This window comes from Protopterus annectens, chromosome 6.part1 (assembly GCF_019279795.1).
Source record: "Protopterus annectens isolate FY-2018-M chromosome 6.part1, PAN1.0, whole genome shotgun sequence".
NCBI classification, from domain to species: domain Eukaryota; kingdom Metazoa; phylum Chordata; order Ceratodontiformes; family Protopteridae; genus Protopterus; species Protopterus annectens.
This window is the reverse complement of record NC_056738.1, coordinates 34,447,746-34,461,566: the sequence shown is the minus strand read 5'-3', so window position 1 is coordinate 34,461,566 and position 13,821 is coordinate 34,447,746. Positions and strand designations below refer to the sequence as shown.

The window sequence follows — 13,821 nt, the reverse complement described above, 5'->3', positions numbered from 1 at the left end:
AACATTTCTGTCTATCTTTGGGGAGGAGGACTCTTCCAAAGAATCTGATTAGCCAACTTTACGTTTTTGTCTAGCTTCGCCATTGAAATGCTGCAGATGTAGATTAGTGAACATTGGGCAAGTTGTTTGCTTGTCATTAACCAGATATTCTTCGTGTTTCACTGTTGCAGTCATCACATTTGGGTTATCAGCTTGCAGTAGCCCTCAGTCGGCCTGAAAGTCTTGGGTCCTGCGTTGTTTGCCGTGTTTTCTTCCGTGACGGCAGGTCGTCGGGGGTATAAAACATGCAGCTGACGCCATTACATCAGTCTTTCTTGCTGTGCGGTGCCCAAAGCAGTTAGTAAATGTGCTGGTCGGCTGACTCCTGAAATTTTTGTTTTCGAGTTTCAGAATCGAAGTCTTTTAACTAAAAGCTAAGTACCCCGTTGGGGAAACTTTTTTTCTTGCTCTAAACTGATGTCAGAAATATTCAAATGTACCCATACCTGGAGGATTGTCTAATTCAGACAAAGCCAGGACATACTTTTGAAACATCTGGCCTTTGTACAAATGGTGCTAACTTGTCTGGGGTACACCATAAACGAAATCACACATGGTACCCTGTCAGATTATATTCCTGGGAGCAAGCTTGAATACAACTTCCCAGATGGCTTTCCTCACGCAAAAGAAACAAATTAATTTGACAACCTACTTGAAACGTGGCCACAAACTCTGCTATCTGCAAGGCAAATAAAACAAGCCTTTGGGTTCATGGCCTCCTGCATTCTTTTAATTACATATGCAAAGCTGCATATGAGGAAACTACAATAATATCTAAATAGCCTGTGGTGTCAACATTCTCAGGATCTAGAAGCAATGATTCCTATCATACCTTGCCTACGCCTAGAGTTCCTTTGGTGGGCAGTGGCCTGCCACCAAAACAAGGGACTACCATTCACACTACCCCCTGCTGCCCAAACCCTAACAGACTCCTCAGACTATGCATGGGGGGCTCCCCTGGCAGGGAAGTGCATTCAGGGCAAATGGAACCCAAGTCAAATGCACCTGCATATCAATCAAAGAAATGTTAGCTGTACAGAGTGATCTGACAGCCTTCAAGGACCACATTCTTACAAGACCATTACTGACAACACCACTGTTATGTGGTACATAAACAAGCAGGGGGGTACGCATTCTTACCCCCCCCCCTCTGCAGACTAGCCATGGCATTGTGGAACACAGCCTTGAGCTACCAAGTGCATCTTACAAGCTCAATTCCTGCCAGGGAAACTATCTAGATGAACTAAGCAGAAACCTCATGGACCCACACGAGTGGGAACTGGACCAAAGGATTTTCAACATGTTGACAAGCAAATGGGGGAGCCCAGATGTAGACCTGTTTGCCTCCCACCAGAATTATCAATTGGTCAAATTTTGCACAAGGACTCCCAACAGACAGGCTTGGAAAGTGGATGCTCTGTCCTTCAGCTGGAAAAACTCTATCAGTTTATGCCTTTCCTCATCTGCCTCTGTTCTCCAGGGTACTACTAAAGATCAAGCAAGACAAACCAAGGACTATTTTGATTGCAGCAAACTGGCCACGCCAACACTGGTACCCCCTCTTGCGCAGTGTCACTGTTGGCCCCATGGCACCTGCCTCAGGCTCCTACCCTGCTGTTTTAGCAGGAGAACCAGATTCTGCACACTCTGCATCAAACACTGAACCTAGCAGCCTGGCTAATTACCTAATCTCTCCTTTACCATCCCTCAGTAAACCAGTGATGGATATCATTTTAGAGGCAAGGAGGCCTAGTACTAGAAAATCTTATGCTGAAAAGTGGAAAAGATTCTGTGCCTGGAACCGATCGCAAGGGATGAGCACAACAGTGCCCAATTTACCTCCTATTTTACAATACTTAACTGAGATACTTCACAAGGGCCTGTCATTTTCCTCAAAAATTCACACATCAGCCATTTCAGCTCATTATAACACAGAACCTCCCCTCTTCTCTCACTTCTCTCATCCACTGCCCAAGCAGTTTCTTAGAGGGCCCAAAAATTTAAGACCGCTCAGGAGAGCTCCAACTCCAGTCTGGGACCTTAAGTTTGTATTGGAGAAACTCACCCTTCCTCCTTTCGTGCCAGCTGCTACTGCAGATGTAATATTCCTTTCTTGGAAAATACCCTTCTTGCTGAAGTGATTGCTAAAAGGAAAGCTATCTGAATTACAGGCCCTTATGGCAGAGGAGCCTTTCATCTTTCATGCAGACAGGGTGTCCCTCGGGAGCAATCCCTCTTTCATGCCCAAGGTGGTATCCAGTGTGGCCCTTAATCAGGCCATTCATTTGCCAACCTTCTTTCCTAATCCACAGAACAAAGGGGAACGGATACTGCACTTCTTAGATGTGCACAGACAACTTAGATTCTACTTGGACTAAACCTCAAGGAAATCTGAACTGCTGGTGGAATTTGCTGCAGGGACAGAGAGGCTATTTCAAAGCAAACCATTTCTAAATGGATAATCTATTGCATTCATTTCTGCTATAAGCACCATGCAAAAACCTATCTCACGGGATCGGACCCCTTTCAACCAGGGCTGCATCTACCTCTGCAGCCTTTCTCAGAGGCATACCTACCAGGGTCATCCTAGAAGCTGCTACCTGGAGTTCTGTACATACTTCCACCAAGCATTACCATTTACCAATTTTCCCTAAATCCAGAGCTGGCTTTGCCACTGCAGTCTTGCAGGGCCTTATAGCTGGCCCTAATGCTATCTGATTTCCTCCTCCCATCCTCAGCTTTGGGAATCTACTCAAATGTAATGACTGCAACAGTGAAACACGAAGAACATAGTACAGTTGTGTACACTTAACATAAATGCAGATGTTAGAGTGTATTCACTGTTGCACTCCTGGTTACCCTCCCTTCAGCCACTGACTACTTTTGGCTATACCTTTTCTCTCCTTTACTATGCTCAAAAGGTTTTTGGTGTATTTGCTTTTTTGTTGGAGGTATAACCTTGCATATTTATAGATTTAATTGCTTCCCATTAGGGGGGCACCTGACATCTGGGGCAAGAAAAACTGATGTAATGGCACCCGCTGCATGGTTTATACCCCTGACGACCTGACATCACAGAAGAGACAGCAACCGATGCAGCACCCAAGACTTTGTTAATCAGGCTGACTGAGGGCTACTACAAGCAGATAACACAAATGTGATGACTGTAACAGTGAATACACTCAACATCTACATTTATGGTAAGTGTACACAACTGTATTTTGTAGCTTTCCTCATGGTTACATGGCGAACAGGTCCTCCCTTGTTTGAGTACTTCAGAGAGAAATAGCCAAGCTGAGAGCAGGGAAATGGTCATAATCTTGAAGGTCCTCTCTCCTACAGTGAGCTCGTTTTGAATGTAGTAGTTATCAGGAGAAATGTTTGACTGATTTTTTTACACTGTACTACTTGCTAGTGTGGTTTTTGTGTAAAATGGTATTGTCACTTGTACACTGTTTGCTGTCTGGTGCATTTCATTGTCTTTGGCTTAAATGTTGAACGAAAAGTGGATTTGGACGAGTTCGTGTCTGTATATTTACTGAACAACCCTAATATCGATGTGAATGTCAACACCAAATGTTCAACATTATGTATGCCGACACATTACTAAGCATGCACTGAGTACTGGTCTCTGCACATGCAAAACCTTAAATCAAAAATTAAAAGCAAACCTTGTTTTTTGGCCCTGCTAATTATGTATTCTAACTTCAAGATCGCACAGTTTTTTGGGGGAAAGGGCACATTGCCCAACCATGAATATTGTGATTTGTCTCTAGCTTGTTAGTGTAATCAGACTTTGCTACCTAAAACTGAAACTATGGCATTAAGGGGGAAGGGGGGTTGGTTAAAGGAATGATTGTAATGCTGTTGCTCTTAGCAGGACCACCCTCTGTAGCCATGCCCTTGCTCCAAATAACCTGGTTATATATATAAAAACAAGGAATATTTTTGATGCTTTTCATTATACTAAACTAGGATCACTTGACTCTTTCAATAAAGGATATTCCATTTTTAACTCACTTGTGGATTACCTGCCTTTTTTAACTTGACTGTGGACTACCTACCTACTATTTGCTTTTATTATTTTGTAGCACGTATTTTCTATTTTATTATTTTGTAGCACATATTTTACAATTTTTTTTTAATGGACTGTGTGTAACAATTCAGGAAGTGAGCATTGTATGTATATGTGTGTATGTATGCGTGTGTAATTTATATATATTATGAAAAGATGAAGTGAACAAGCTCTATTTATATATGTGTATATAATTTGTGTGTGTATGTATATGTATATATGTATATATATATATATATATATATATATATATATATATATATATATATATATATATATATATATATATATATATATATTACATATATATATATTACATATATATATTACATATATATACATATACACACACACAAAAGTGTTTGTGTCTAAGATGTTTAACTGTGTTTTTTATGACATTACTGTTTTACTTGTGCACAAGTCAAATATCTCTTGTGCATAAATGTTTTGCTTATGCATAATATTTTATGCTAACCTATTGTATTGTGTTTTGGCAGTGGGCCCTCTGGCTGGGCATCACTGTTGTCAGGCATTCGCATCCTAAAAATTGTGAACTGTTCTGGTATTTCCAGTATTCCATTCTCTCTGTTTGCATTCATTGAAAAATTCAGGGGGAAAGATGAAAGCATATTCTCATGATCTCCTGAGTGCTGGGATGTGCAATTTCAAGCTTTTTATGTATTCAGATATCTGTTTTTGTATGCGTTTTATATGTTTGCGTGTGTATACACATGTGAAGATTGAACCCATTTCTCTTCTCCCCCAGTGTTCCAGACTGGTATGGTGGGATATCCAGAGGCTTTAACTGATCCATCTTACAAGTATCAGATATTGGTCCTGACATACCCGCTGATAGGAAACTATGGCATACCGAAGGATGAAAATGATGAGTACGGGCTTAGCAGGGTGAGTACTGTCTGCAGTGAGAGGTAGAACTCCAATTTTTTTCTCTCCTACAGATATGTGCATCTAAATGGTGATTCTCAGAAGATGTCGAACAGTTGTACCTGTTTTGATTGTTTACATGCTTTTATTTTCCTGTTCACTTGGTTTTGCTAAATAAATACTTTATGATGCAATCCTACACTTTCCGTGGCAGGGCTAGCTACCCGGTAGTGTAAGCCTTGGCTCGAGATGATTGTCACTGCAGAAGTGACTCCCTGACCCAATGTGCAAAATGGAAAATGGGGGTTGAGGATGGATGGATTGAATCCTATACTTTATAACCTTATATACAGGGGAAGGGCATGGTATCATGAGGGGACATTTACTTATTGGAAATGCATGGTCTTGTGCCTGTGTAAAACTTCACATGACTGCTTGAAGTATTTAATGTCCTTTTTCACCTACTTTGTAAGCTACATATGCTAATAAACTACAATCTAGCTAGACTTATCGGGTCCAATATTAAAAAAAAATTAGTGAACTTTTCTGAGCATCTCTTCCCAGCATGCTCGGATTGTGCTGGTTAGTTGCATCTTGGACGTTAAGTTACGTTACCAGAAAAGAAAAAAGAAAAACAGATTTGTAGTGTTCCAAGTTCCTAGATATCTTATCAACAGCATTTAATGCCTCGTGTATCTAGAATCTTATGTCAAGGAGCCATACGGTGGATTCCAGAAAAAAAAAAGTGGGCTTGACTTCCACATCATATCTTTTCTAGTTCCAGGAAGAGAAGGAACTTTTGTCTGTTTTGAATCTTTCCAGACTGCGTAAGTTCATGAGGTTGAGTGCTATCCTTGCAGAATCTTATTTGACATTTATTTACTGGGAAAGTCCAACTGGGCCACAAAGTGCACAATTTCAGTGGGGGCCCAGGGAGAAAAGCTCCATAATTGCAAAAATCAAAGTGTCCTGTTTCACTACAAAACATTAACAATGAAAAAATGTAGTAATGAGAGTCCTAGAACAAGTTTCATGGTAGAGTGCAGTGAAAAACAGTAACATGAGTTGGAGAAAATGTGAGGAAAAACTGTTTTGTGTGCTAAATAAAGCATGAGGCAATTCTAATCCAGTATTTGAGAGATCTTGGAGATTATGTGATTAGAATGAGGGGAAGTTGAGTGATGTCTTAGTATGGTGTTCCTGTTACGGTTATAGAAGGAAGGAAGGCGGGAGAGAGAAAAGGAGATTATAAGAGCACGGGATAGGGTGTCGTCGGGGAGCTTAGGGTGAGTAGGGAGGAAAGGGAGAAAGAGGGGTTAGTAGGGAGGAAAGAAAGAGGTAGAGAAAACGTCTGCAGAGATGAAGTGGAATAAGGTTAGGTAGTGGGAGAAACAAAAAAGGAATGGAGTAGGAGGTTGTAGAGGGTTGTGAGGTGCAACTTGAGCATAGTGAGTTAATTTAGCCAGAATTGGAGTCTTATGCTGTACTCCTCCAAGAGGCCTTGCATTAGGAACTGAATGAGTCCTGTCTTGCATATTCCTACTACCAAGGTTGACAGGCAGTTCCTCATTCACAGCAGGGTGTTCCTTTACTATTACCCATCCCTGCCCTTTGGCTTATTTGCTGTAGCTAGGGTGTGCACATACCTCCTGGCTTCATTAATTGCTTTTTTGCAAGTCAGAAAATTCACATTTATCCAATTGTGGATGACTCCTTCATTGAAGCTACACCCCCCTGAAGAATATTCATCAGGCTCTGCAAACCACCAAAAACTATTTATAGCCCCTGTGGCTTTCTCAATCTGTTAATACCTGTTGCTCGCAAGAATTTTGTTTCTAGGGGCATTCATAGATGCAGAGACATGCAAGGCATTTTTTTTACAGAGGGAGTATCCTCTTTTTTTAGTATTTTAGAAGTCTCCAGTTCCATTGCCGTTACTGCCAGGGAGTTCCTCAGAGTATTGGGTTACATATCATCCTGGGTCTTGATGATTCCCATGGTAAGGCTGTATTTGAGGAAATTCCGGTAGTGTTTGAGGGGAATGTATGATACCCGCTTACACACTCTTTGCAGTGCCAAATCCCTCTGTTATCGTATACCTAATGAAGAACTTTAATGGTGAATGTAAAGTCTCCCTAATACTTTGGGTGCCCTTAAAGTTGAACTTGTGTTCGCGGACCCTCACAACAGACTGGGGGTGCATGTGCAGGATTCCAGAGGTTGGGGGATTCTGGATGGGGCGTGCAGAAAGTAGTATGCCAACCCTAATAGAAAATAAACCACTGCCATCACTTTTTATTAAAATCTTCAAGCTTAGCAGCAGTGAATGTTGCCAATCCGGACACTTCCTCACTAATGTGAATACCAAAAAAGTATCAAGGGGTGGTGGGCATTCTTTCTTCAGTGAAGAATGGTAGTGAAGGCTGGGAACTATTCAGTGAGCCAAGTCTGACCCTCAGGACACTGCTTATTCTATCCTCGAAGAGTGCATTGGCCTTCTGGCTGAGCAGAACAAAGCTGATTCCAGTGAATGGGTGTTACAGTGAGTTCTTGGACATATCTTGTAAATGGGTATGCCAGATGTGAATAGTTTAGATTCTCCAGGAAGCTGGCAATTAAGTAGGCATTGCACCAGTATGCTGACAAAACAGCCATGAGTTAACAGTGCCTTCTCCATAATCTGAACATGTCTGCCTTTGCTGTGACACTCTTGATACCCAGGTTATTATAAAGCTAGATATGCCAAAATTTTGCATTTAGGACAATTTTGGCCAAGACCGTACTGATTCTCCTGCTGGGTCTGGTAAGAATACATCTGGTTCTGCTTTTTCTGCTCAACTTGGAATGGATTTTTGGTTCCTCCCAGTCTGTGAACTGTAAGGCTGACTGCGAGGATGATTTAGCACTAGTCCATTCTGGGCGCATGTTTTCAGAGGACATGTTGGACATCTGAGGAAGGCCAAGAAGCCCAGTACAAGAAAATCTTGTTCAAAGTAGAAAAGGTTTCTAGGACCCAAATTCGCTACATTTTTCTTGTCTCTCTTGCCTGTCAGACTTGTACAAAATAGGTTTTTCTTGTGCGTCTGTAAAGGTGCACATCTGCCTCTGGACTCCTCTCTCTCTCCTCTCTTTTGTTGGCAGTGAAATCCTTCCTTAAGGGGTGGTTGCTACCACCTGACAAAAGAGAGATCTTGGTCATGGGACTTGAATGTGTTCTACTAGAAAGGCTTACGATTCCTGTCTGAACCAGTTAACCTCCATAAAATTTGGTTATGTAAGGCTGAGTTGCTAGTTGCCTTGACCTTGGCTAGGCATATTTCAGAACTGAAAGACTGCAGTCTTTCTGATTTTTTTTTGATTGTGTAAGGGAATGATTTAAAATAGTTTTGTAATGTACAGACGTATGTAATATTTGCAAGAGCTGATGCTTGCAATGTAAACTAGTATTGGGAGCCACTTAATTGAAGCAGTATCGGTATAATGTGAAATATTGTCTTAACATAAAACTTCTGTCGACTATGAATTCAGATTTCAAACAGACAACTCGTATAGAGTTTGAAGAGGTTTATCTAAATTCACTTGTCTGTCTTGAGACTGGTCATAACTGCTGTTTATACAGAGGAGTTCTATTCTGACACAGATGAGTGCTGTAATATGGTTGTCTCTTCAGAGACGAATGAATGGGAAGTTGGATAACAAGCCACTTTTGTGGTCAACCAGTTTAAACTGTAATGAGGAATATAAAAAATACTTTAATTACGCAACAGATGCAAAATTCTTCATATTAAAGACCACCACAAGAATGTCTGTAAGGAGCTAAAAGCTACAATTAGGGTAGCAAAGTAAATCCTTAAATTTGACTTCAGAAGCTAATTTGTCCTTTTAGTTTCAAAAGGAAACTGAAATAATACCACCAATGTTCTTATCTTATCCAGAATAGTACATACCCACTAGGACACAGTAGAAGTAGCAAATGTATTGGCAGATAAATTTACTGCAAACTTTACCTGAAAAACAGCTGTCCTAATTCCCCAATTGTTTGAATCTCTTATACCTCCTAATAGCACTAAGTACATACTGAAGATGCTCCATGAAGCCATAAGTGCTACATCATGGAACAAGGTACTTTACTTGGATGCACAATGGTGTTATGATAGGATTTGTACTTCAAGTATGGCATACTGCAGTGGTGGTGGTCTGCACAAGGTTATGTCAAAAATGTTATTAGGCCACACCGAACATCAGTTTGCTTTTGCCAAAGGGAGATGCTGCCTAATCCGTTTTGTTACCATCTTCGAGACTGTCATCCAGGCTGTTGGCAGTAGTAATTTGTTTTCATACATCTTATTTTAAATATAGAAGCATTTGCCCCTATACCTTTTGCTGGCACTCTAAACTAGTTAAATGCCTTAAAAGTATATCCATATGTTTACGTGGGTAACCAATTGACTGAAAGCTAGAATCCCCTTAGCTGAGGTAGTATGTGCTTCCTCAGAAAGTATGTGGGTAACTAGCCATGTTCCCTGTGGCAGAGTACTAGGATATCCCCCCTTTTCATCACTTAATTCTCAGATCTCCAGACTGGGAGTTGAGACGTTTGGTTAAGTAAGTTTACTGGGAGTTGCTGTCAAATCTCTGATACCCATTCATTACAGCAGGAACTAACACTTGTAACTAATTTTGAGAAAAAATGTACTGTTGGCACATTTGTAAGCAGTTATCTCTCCAACATACAGTATAGCAGATACCCTGCTCCAAAATGTTAATGTAGTTGGCGATCTTGGGACCTAAGCAGCTGATTCTTTTTCCTTTGACCACCATATGGCAGTAGTCAGAAAAGTTTTTTTATTAAGTACCATGAGTATCTATAGGCATATAATCCAGATGAAATAAATTGATCATACCTATTTTTATGTAGCTGCAGTTAGACTATTGACTGCAGTGTTCCTTTCAGGTTTTATCTTTCTGAACATGTTGAGCAACTGCAAAGGCACCAGAGGTTCCTGACCAAGAAGCTTGATGACCTTAATCTTTTTTGCTTAAAGACTCTGAGACCAAGCAGATGTTAGTCATCACATTTGGGCAGGTTCCCCTCAGTCGGCCTGAATTCCAAGGTTTTGGGTCCTGTGTCGGTTGCTGTTTTTTCTTCCATGACGTCAGGTCGTCAGGGGTATAAAACATGCAGCCGACGCCATTTTCTTTAGTCTTTCTTGCTGTGCGGTGCCCGAAGCAGAAGCATTTAGCAAGTGCTGGTCAGCAGACTACTGAAATATTTTGTTTGAGTTTCAGAACTGAAATCTTCACTAAAGCTAAGTACCCCATTGGGGAAACATTTTTTTTCTTGCTTTTTACTGATGTCAGAAAACGTTAATTGTATTACTTGTGGGAAGCAAATACCTCATAAGGATTTCCATTTATACTGTATTCCTTGCCTAGGCCCTGATCACAACGTGCCTGGCTGTCGGTTTTGTGCTAGATTTAACCAACGCATTAAGCGTCTGTATATTTTTGCATCTAAGTATTTTGGAAACAGATTTAACTACCCAGAAATGTCGTCTGATAGCAGTCCCGACTACCGGAGTACATAAACACAAAGAAAAAGACAGAGAAAGGCAGTCGAGATCTAAAACAGACGAAGCTTCTAAGCCAGTCGCTGGTTCGCCGGTACTCGGGTGTTTTCGCAGCCCCTGATACCGGTTACCTTCAAGTCGCAGGCCTCTACCGACACCCATGTGGAGTCCGGCATGCCGCAAGATACTCAAGGTATTGGATCGATGGATGCATCTCCCTCTGATGGGTCCGGTGCCGCTGAGCAGGCACTGGCTTCTGAGGGTGTATTCAGATCTCAACATTTTTATATCAAACCAACGGAAGCTGCAAACCCAAAGGCAAAGACACCTTCTAAAACTAAAAAAAGACGTCTGAGCCACGTGCACAGGCCTCTATGCCTAAAAAGCAGATAATCAAAATTGCTGAAGACCTTATTACATTGATCAGGGGTACCCATCCCCCTCCAGATAAGAGGCCTAGGCAAGGCACTGACTATGAATCTTCAGATCAGGTTTCTATTTCTTCTGATTCCTTTTCTGATCAGGAATTATCTTTACCGCCCTATGAGGATTCTGATGCTGAGGAGTCTATTCCATCTGCATCTCCTCCTGAGTATTAATTTGGAGAAACCTTGCATACTTTGAGGGAGCATTTTCATTGGGAGAGTCCAGACTTCTCAGAATCAAAAAAGAGGCTTGGGGATTTCCTGCCTTATCCCTCAGCACAAGCCTTTAACCATTCCCCCTGTTTTAGACCTAGTGGATGATGTGTTTTCTGAGTCGAGCCTGAACCCTGACTCCTTACCTCCGGCTCCCAGTAAACCTGACAGGTAAATTTTTTTTTTTAGAAACCTTGCTGCTGATCCTGAAACTATTTCACAGGGTCCAAAGGGAGTTAAGGCCTCAACAACAAAGAACCCTACCCCCTCCGACAAAGATTCAAGGGCACTGGACAGGTGAGGAAAACAGGTTTATACATCTGCAACCTTGGCCATCAGGGCCTTAAACTGTCAATTTCATATGCTTAAGTACCAATAACATGTTATGGGATTGCTGAAACAGAAAATGATGTTGCTTTCAGAATGTGCAGAAAGTAAGGAATTGCAGGAATTATTGCATGCAGCTGAAGAAGTTGGAAAGCATACTTTGCAATGTGGTTTTGATTCTTTAGAGGCCCCCTGCAGGGCAACATTTACTGGATCTGTGATTAGGAGGCGTACCTGGTTAAAGGAAGAAAATTTGCCTGATGATGTTAAAGCTAAATTGCTAGATTCACCTTTACAGCATGATTCTGTTTGGTATTAAGGCAGAAGAGGTTTTAAAGAAAATGGAAGACAAAGCTAAGTTTATGCAAACTGTTAAAGACTTCTTACAAGTGCAGCCACTTAGATTCAGTAGACACTGGCCTGCAAAAAAATGGTCCTTTCCTGTGTTAGAGCTCAAAGGGGCAAATCCAGACGCCCTAAGGGTTCCAGGTACCAGGCTCAAGACTCGTACAGGTCAAAGCAGTGGGGCGCATCCACCTCCTAATCTGGAGGAGATAAAGCGCAAACCTACAGAAGGCAATCCCAATGACTTCTCTTTTGCTACACCAAGCACTTATCTTTTGGCAGCACCCATAGGGGGAAAAGTAGCACGTTTTGCTCAAAATTGGCATTTAGTACCCACTTGTCCTGGGTTATTAAACATTATATCGCAGGGATACAGATTCATTTCCACACTCTGCCAATGACAAAAGGTTGGCCAGATGTGCCAAAAAAACAGTGGGCAGAGGCACAAACAGGTTAGATCCCTTATGGATATGGGGGCCATTCAGACAGTACCAGAACAGGAAAAAGGACCAGGTTTTTACTCTACTGTTCTTGGTACCCAGAAAGGACAAGGCCTGGCGGCCAATATTTGATTTATCGATTTTGAAAACATACCTGGACATTCCAAAATTCAAAATGCTCACCTTGCAACAGCTTCTGCCCAAGCTGGGCAAGAATGCTTGCCTGGTGACTTTAGACCTAAAAGAGGCATACCTGCATGTCCCAATAAGACAATCGTACAGACAAATTCTGCAGGCTCTGGGCTTCATGGTATCCTGCGTCCTACTAATTCCATATGGAAGACTGCATATGAGGAAACTTCAATGGTACTTAAAAAGTTCATGGAGTCAACATTCACACAGTCTGGAAACTAGGATTCCTCTCATCCCCTGCCTGCAACAGGAGTTTCTATGGTTGGCAAAGGCCTGTCACCAAAACATGGGACAGCCCTTCACTCTACCCCCTGCCAGCCAAACCTTAACGGACTCATTACGCCTGGGGGGCCCACATGGCAAGAAGATGTATGGGCACCAAATCAAATGCATCTACATATCAACCAGAAACAAAATGCTCTAACAGCCTTCAAGGACTTATTTCATCCAGGACACCTACTGATAAAGACTGACAACACCATAGTCATGTGGTATATTAACAAGCAAGGGGGCACACACTCGTACCCCCTTTGCTGATTAGCCATTGCACTGTGGGACGCAGTGTTGACCTACCAAATAAATCTTCAAGCTCAATTCCTGTCAGGAAAACAAAGCACTCTGGCAGACTATTTAAGTAGAAATCTTACGGATCCTCAAGAGTGGAAACTAAATCCACAAGTCTTCAGCATGATAGCAGAGAAATGGGGGAGCCCAGACATAGACCTATTTGCGCCTCCTCAAAATTATCAACTGAAGATTCTGCACAAAGACTTAACACAGACAAGCATGGAAAGTGGACACCCTATCCTTCAGTTGGAAAACCTATCCGTTTACGCCTTTCCTCCTCTGCCTCTTCTACCCAAGGTCCTCCTACGTCAGACAAGAGAAGCCAAAGATGATATTAACTGCCCCAGACTGGCCCCGTCAATACTGGTACCCAATCCTAAGGAACTTGTCTCAATACCCAGCTTGGACCCTGCCTCAAAAAACACAACTACTGTCCCAGCAAAACAATCTGATTTTTGCACAATCCACTACAGACTCTGAACCTGGCAGCATGGCTAATCCTGTAGTCATACAGAACACCTCTCGGTAAAGCTGTCGTGGATGTCATTTGGAAGCCAGAAGGCCTAGTACTAGAAAATCTTATGCTGACAAATGGAAGATATTCTGTGCTTGGAATCGAGCACAAGGAACTGATGCAGCAGAACCGTATATTCCTCGGATATTAAAATACTTAACTGAGATGCTTGACAAATGCCTGTCTTTTTCATCAGTCAAAATCCATGCCTCTGCCCTTTAAAAAAAAT

The 13,821-nt window shown here is 41.8% G+C and overlaps 1 protein-coding gene across 1 annotated transcript in view; it reads left to right on the top strand.

Annotated features, from left to right (window-relative positions):
• Positions 1-13,821, top strand: part of CAD (carbamoyl-phosphate synthetase 2, aspartate transcarbamylase, and dihydroorotase) — a gene marked incomplete in the record, with an annotated part of 2,299,829 nt that overhangs the window by 119,500 nt on the left and 2,166,508 nt on the right. The window contains 1 exon segment of the mRNA XM_044075466.1: positions 4,881-5,020. Within this exon segment, the coding sequence (XP_043931401.1) occupies positions 4,881-5,020 (140 nt within the window).